Source organism: Bombus bifarius, unplaced genomic scaffold (assembly GCF_011952205.1).
Source record: "Bombus bifarius isolate JDL3187 unplaced genomic scaffold, Bbif_JDL3187 scf7180000009521_frag, whole genome shotgun sequence".
In the NCBI taxonomy this organism is placed as follows: Eukaryota; Metazoa; Arthropoda; class Insecta; order Hymenoptera; family Apidae; genus Bombus; species Bombus bifarius.
This window is the reverse complement of record NW_022885173.1, coordinates 16,076-23,533: the sequence shown is the minus strand read 5'-3', so window position 1 is coordinate 23,533 and position 7,458 is coordinate 16,076. Positions and strand designations below refer to the sequence as shown.

General features: G+C 33.0%; 1 protein-coding gene and 1 pseudogene across 1 annotated transcript; one reads left to right on the top strand and one right to left on the bottom strand.

Annotated features, from left to right (window-relative positions):
• The first annotated feature begins 514 nt into the window (after positions 1–514).
• LOC117215318 (organic cation transporter protein-like) lies at positions 515–3,562 on the top strand. Its single transcript, XM_033461691.1, has 5 exons — positions 515–835; positions 1,457–1,569; positions 1,761–1,975; positions 2,601–2,949; positions 3,235–3,562. The coding sequence occupies exons 1-5, from the start codon at positions 521–523 to the stop codon at positions 3,413–3,415; spliced, it is 1,173 nt and encodes a 390-aa protein (XP_033317582.1). The 5' UTR covers positions 515–520; the 3' UTR covers positions 3,416–3,562.
• Positions 3,563–5,813: 2,251 nt separating this feature from the next.
• LOC117215317 lies at positions 5,814–7,124 on the bottom strand (annotated as a pseudogene).
• Positions 7,125–7,458: the final 334 nt, after the last annotated feature.

Sequence of the window (7,458 nt, the reverse complement as noted above, 5' to 3'; positions counted from 1 at the left end):
TTTATTCTATATTTTCGACTTCTTTTTTCACGTAGAATCATCCCCTTTCCGCGTGTACCACCAGTTACCAACCACCCTGTATAATTCGTAAATAGAAACGTATTCTTGTCGATAAGTAACGAAACACTTACGGAAATTTAAATGGGCTTGAACAATCATCGGGAAATTATTAAAGTCCTTGTTATTAGATCTAAACACGATTTAATCGTAGAACTAAACACGTTTGTTAAATTAATCTATATATTGTATATCTACTTTTTATATATTTGTAACTCAAATTTTTCTTCTTCATATTGCGTTAAGTTGCCCCAAAAGTTTCTTTCGTTTTATATTATTTTATTGAATTACGTATGATCTATTTTGTCCCAATGAATATAATTCAATAAAATAATATAAAACAAAAAATAGTATGCGTCTATTATCTCCTTACGAGACGAAAGAAATTTCTGCGACAACCTAATATATTGTTCCATTCTTTATTCACAGAATATTTCTTTTACAGATGATTCTTCTAAATATTATGTTTTTTATTCCAGTATTAGAATACGTTGGACCAAAGTGGAGGACATTCGTGGCGAATATGTCGATCGCAATATTCTTCACATTTGCAACTTGCATTCTACCCTGGATCGCCTATTATTTGGCCGACTGGAGGATGACCTGTATTGTCACCTCAGTTCCTCTTGTTCTAGCCGTAGGTACGCCATGGTTGATACCGGAAAGCGCTCGATGGCTGGTCAGCCAAGGTCAGATAGACAGGGCCATTAAAATCCTTGGTAAATTCGAGCGAATCAACGGCACCAAGGTGCCCGATGACATCTATAGACGATTCCGGGTAAATAAACCGATTACCGCAATCTTTTCCGTATTTTCTACTTTTATGATCTTTCCTGCTTTATGTGCGTTCTATAAATACCAATTTATATGCCTTTAAGCATATCATATAATCATTTTCTTTGAATAGAAGTCTAATTGGGTCTTTTACGTAATGAAAATTTGTTTACAACCTAGTAATTTTATATCTTATTCATCACCTAAATTGCCAGCGATAAATTGCTGTCAATTTCTGTTATTGTCTGTTATTGTCTATTTCTGTAATGTTATTTATTGAATTTGTATATTGTTTTTATCTTTGAAAATTTTTATACAAATAGATTAAACATTTGGAAACTGCTCAGTCTATGAATAGATCATGGCAATATTAACATTAATGTACGATATAAGGAGATAATCGACTTTCAGAGGTTTGATGTTTTATAAAGTAAAATGAAAAAATTTGCGAACGTCCAAGTAAACTATTTCGAAATGATCGTCTCATATAAATATAACATAAACTTTCTTCCGGATTTTATCGTAATCTTTGTACACATAACAGATTCACATAAATTTGTAAGAAAAACAGACAAACGACATTAACTAATTAAAAATTAACAAATTAAAAATTTGCTAATAACAGGAAACCTGTGCCAGAATCTGCAAAGAGGAGGAAGCAGACAAAACGTACTCCGTGTTGGATCTATTTAGAACGCCACGACTACGGAATATCACGATTCTATTTATTGTTATTTGGTTCGTATCGCTATTAAACAGATATCAAATAGATTGACGTAAAATCGGAATTGTATCTTGTAAAAATCTCACGAACAGTTTTATATCTTTTGTCTAAAAATACTTCATTTCTGAAGCAAGGAATTTGCTTCTCACATGAAATATGATAGCGTGCTTTTCTTTATCATATGAAATTGTTTTACGAAATATAGGATGGCGATTTCTTTGGTGTTCGATGGTCACGTACGAAACGTCGATAATTTAGGCCTGGACGTGTTTGTTACGTTCACGATTGCTGCAGCAACCGAGCTGCCTGCTGACACGTTCCTCACGCTCGTTCTTGATCGATGGGGCAGAAGATGGCTGGCGTGTGGTTCCCTCGTCATTTCTGGTATCTTCAGCATCTGGGCTTCTGCCGTTTCCAATAGTTCGTACATTTCGTTTTTATATATTCACCCTTCTATATTACTGATCAATCTTCTAAATAACTTAAGTCGATAATTCTGACTTAATCAGACGAATATTTTTCATTCGTATAACATTGTGCATTTTGAAAGGAAGAAAATGTATATTTTGGAATATTTATAACATGCAAATGCTTGTAGATTATTTGCTACATTGCTAGAATAGTTTCCAAGCCCTATCATGTATCCGTTGTATAGATATTTTATTTCCCCTTCTACTGCTTTGATCATAAGGTCGCTTCGTATTTCCGCATATATCAAAGGGCGTTGGCAATAGTCCTCAAAATGATGGGCTTCAGCGCTCCAGCAGTGCTATATGGCTTTCAGTAGCCGTAATCCATAATACAATCCCTTAGATTCAAATTGGCTAGATTAACGTTTTATAGATAAGAAGCTTATTGCTTGTGCTTAGCTTAGAGCTAAGCACGCTTATATTAAGCTTAGCAAATGCTTGTATCAACTATTGCAGACAACCAGACAAATTACAGACAGATAAAATAATTTCTTCCCTTTTTATTCCTTAAAATTTTCTAAAATTATTTCATGAAAAATTAGAATTAAAAACTAATGCTAAAATTTTTTCTTCAGGTATATATACAGCTTCTCTGGCAATTCTCGGTAGATTTTGGATAAACATTTCATACAATATCGGTCTCCAATATGCGGTTGAAGTATTACCAACTGTGGTTAGAGCTCAGGGTGTAGCTTTGATACATATAATGGGATACGTTGCTAGTATCCTCGCACCCTTCGTAGTCTATCTCAATGTTGTGTCCTCGTTCCTACCTCTTCTTGTGCTGGGCACACTCGGAATTATGGGCGGTCTTCTGACTCTCTTTTTGCCGGAAACATTGAATAAGGATCTTCCGCAGACGCTGCAGGACAGCGAGGATTTTGGAAAAGATCAGAAGATGTGGGATGTACCTTGTATCGGAAGGTAAAATCACATAAAGGAACTTTCGGTCTCCTTTTTTCAAAGATATTCACAGATCTTCAAGCTCGAAGTTCAAGATTCTCAAGCATTCTGTTAGATCTACATCTTCGTATGCTTTCGTATTACTTTCTTCTTAAAATCTGTTAAATCTCTCAAAAGAAAACTGGACTATCTTCTTTCTTCAAATGCTTTTTAAATCTTTTGAACAGAAGAGAAGGATCGAGTTGGGAAGTTATTCAAATCTATAAGCGATTGGATTCAATATTTTTAAACGCAATGTTTTGACAGGAAACGCGAGGACGAGGAGACACCACCGGTCGCCATGTTCCGATCATTTTCTAGATGCAGTGCGAGGAATTCGATGAGAGCGTCGCTTAGCGGTGAACCTTTAAGGAGTAGCATGCTACGGAGATCGAGTATAAAATCGAGGAAAAGCGAAAACTCGATCACAGAGGTCGAAAGGCTGTAGCGAAACGTTCACCACGAAGTACAATATTTGTCGCGTTGATCTCGAGCAAAGAATCTTTAGTCTTCCAAAAACGTGCAATACATGTATTAGAGTAAGACAAGTTACTGAATCCAGGAATCTTAAATTCCACCGCCATTAATATTCATTATCACAAAACAGCGGATTTTTATGCAATTATGGGTGATTCGAAGATACGAAAATTTATAGAATGCGTATGACGCAAAATTTTGTAAAATATCCAAAAGTACAGCACTATCGATGATATTTAATGGATAGAAACATACCTTTGCCCAAGTCCTTTCGATTGTATCAAATCTTTCAATTGTATTATTGTATCCACGAAAATATGCATTTGCATAAATATCCGCAATGCAATTATCATCGCAATTTTTCATCAACAATGATTGATTAAAAATTCAAACATTAGGCGAGCGAATAAGAATTAGAGTAAGAACGTAGGTTAAAGTAATTGTCGTAAATTGTCGTGGGTAGTTAATGTTAAAAATTAGTACTTTCCTTTGTTATAAAAGTTCCTGAAATTGTTCGTACAAAAGCTCCATCTTATAGAATATAGTGCAATAATCGTTATACTAGTAAAATAATAACATCATAAATATACAAAATATATTATCGAGATGAAAATAATATGGACAACGTGGTGTATGGCCACGAGTTTTGTACCTTGATCGATGCCAAGATAACAAATTATTATACAAAACAGTGAAGTATCCACGTCTGACATTAATATTGAGTATTACCATTACTGTAATTTAATTTTTAACCGATCCTGAGAATTCCTTAGAACGTAAAAAGTGTAAAATGTTACTGTGCATTTCAAGATTAAATGCACTGTAATTTAGAAACAGTTATGAAGCGGAAACAAATAATTTATTCAGAATAAGAATTCTACGTAATCATGTTAAAAAAAGACGTACTTATAACGCGTTTAAACTCCAAATATGTAAAGACAATAAGGGGAAAAAATTAAACGAAGAATCGTATTTTTTGTAAATTCACACAAGATTTTATCGAAAAAAAAATTAAGATTTTTTGAAGAACGTACAAGACGGAACACGAACAATAAATAAGGGATGTTAAATACAAAAAATAGATTGAAATTTAGATTATGAAATATAAAAAAAATGATATTGCATAATTTACAATTATTTTCGATAGCTTACGTCAGTATGTTGGAGTGTAAACTATAAAATATTCAAAAACTGATACCATTTAGACATAATTTAGAAAAACAATAAATTGCGGAAACCGATAGTTAAATCTCGATACGATCGATACTCCAAAACTCTAATCCTAATAATTACTCAACAATAATAACCGATAATTCATGTTGATTAATGTTTGAACTCCGTTTTTTTTCTGTATGTGTATACAAATTTTGTACAGTTTGATAAAGCGAAATTAAATTATCATCTTTTTGTACTACTTCAAACATTGAGATTTGTCATCTTCAAGGTCGATCACACATATTTTCATATTGCGGAGTTGCAAGGGTAATTAATTTTGCAATCGGTTTTCCTTTGATATAGATGTGAATACAAATAGCCATTGATTGACAATATACCGAAGCAATTCTAGTTTAATTTGAAGTCATCGATCCTTTGATATTTTTGGAAGAATAGTAAAAGTACAGAGAAAACAAGAAAAAATGGCGTTAACTAAAAGATAGCTCCAATGTATCTCATAAATATTATCTATGTATCATTTGTAAGATGTAAGTGACCAAGATATCGAATTATACAAAAATTGTATGTAATGATTAATACTTGAACGTTACTTACATTTATGTACATGAAAATTTGATCTTTTATTAACTAAGTTATTGATCGACAAAATGACTTCCTACATAATTCTCCGCCTGAACTGAAATGCATATTTTTTTTTACGCAAGCCTTATGTGTAGCTAGCAACGAGCAACCAGATTAATTACTTTACACACGGTCGTATCTTGTTTGCTGTAGGCGAGTTCTCTCGTGTAATCAACGAAGTACTCAACTTTAAAGCGATAACAGAAGAACATTATTGTATCGATAAAAATCATGCTTTCTTCAAAGAAATATGTAACTCGTATTTTTTTTAAAGCAACCCTCATAACGCATTGAATAAAATAATCATACATTTTTTTTTGTTCAACATTTGTAAAATACGATATTATCAAGATCACCAAGGAGGTAATCTTCAATTCTTAATGAATATAATAAAAAACATAATTAATGATTGTTTGATGGTTTTATTATTATCTCTATAATACAAAAGCACAACATCGTGTCAACAGTTTATATAGTTCGTATGTTTCTGTAGGAATACACAAATAATAGTTCTCTATCACAACGTAATCTAAAGGGAAAACCCTAACTAAATGACAAAAATATCGGTAATAGCTGGAACTAATGAATGTTAAAAGCAATCAGTATATTCCATACAAACTTCCATCAACACGATTCGTTCTTCGTTCTCTCAACACACTAAGACCGCAATCTTTAAACGCTTATAAAACCATAAGCAATCGTGAAGTTTCTAATTCGCTAACTGGGCGTCTCTCAATCCAGTTTTTGATCTTGGGCAGAAGGAGGACCTTTTTCTCCAGCAGCTTCAGATTCTCGTAATTCTCGATCAGATCAGACTTGTACATAAAGTTCAAATAATCGAGCAGAGCAACGAATGTTAAATCAGCCCAAGAGAGAGTACCATCGTAGAAGTAGCCGTCATTTTCCTTCACTTGCTGGTCCAAACGTTCTAAAATGAACGGCAGCGTCTCTTCAGCAGCCTTGCGTTTTGCAGCTTTGACCTTCTCGTCCTCCTCATAGTGGAAGGCGGCAATTTCTGAAAATTTGTTTTCAGTTAAATACTATTCGCTAATGTTATACTAACTTGAATACAGTCTTGTGCGAAATTTAAATGATACTGAAGATAGAATTACAATCCTTTTTAATCCTTTGTCTTGTATTGTTGACATACGTGTATCGTTCGATTAAATCAAATATTAAATCGGATTTCAACTAATAAATACCTGAACAGATATGTACTATCTGTTATCAAGATTCTCATAAGATTTATGCAAAACAGCACTGGATACTCACTATGACGAATATCATGAATAGTATCAACAGTGGCATCAATATGAAGATTTGCCCAGTCAGTCTTTCCAGCTAAGTCATATTGTTTGGCTAAGTAACGGCAAATAGCTGTAGACTGAGCAACCTTCCTTCTATCAGCTACGAGCATAGGAAGCAGGCCATAAGGAGTCACTAAAAACATACAACTAATAGAATCAAAGATTCTATCGAACAAACAGATTATGATGCTTCTTAAATATCTAGCTTCCTGTTATCTGTTTTGGAAAGATATAATTTAATTTATTGATAATTTATCAGCAAACAAAGGGCATTGTCTCCTTAACAATACCTATTGTTCTCCCACATATCTTATAGAGCAATGGAGAGTAAACAATAATCTCTGTTATACTCTGCATAATTGTGTTCTACTTTATTTAGCTACTTTAGTTAAATTAGGAAAGATGAGATTTAAGAAACAGAACTTCTTTAAATTTTAAGCTTACAGGGCTTTATTTCTGGCCAGACGTCCTTTTTGATACGTTCATCTTCAAATGGAATACTAGCATAGCTGAAGAAGAACGGATTGGTTCTGCCAATGCCGTAACTGGGAAGTAAGTCAATTTATAGAGCGGCATCTTCCTGGAAGTATAATATATACAAAGTAAAAACAAAGAATCATTGATGACAAGAATTATATTATTACAAATTATGAAGTATAAGACAATTTAAGTAAAAAGCATCAACTACTAACTACTCGCATAGCTATTTGTATCTTTATATTTTAATATAGCTTAGATATAAAAAGAATATTATTTTTGGATGTAATAATGTATAAACTTGCGCCAAATATTATAACGAAATATTGCACTTTCTATTTAAGTAGGATAGACATATTACCGGCATTTATCTTTTTTCTATAGCAATGAAATTGTTTATAAAAAAGTTGTTAGGGAAGTGATACATTTACAC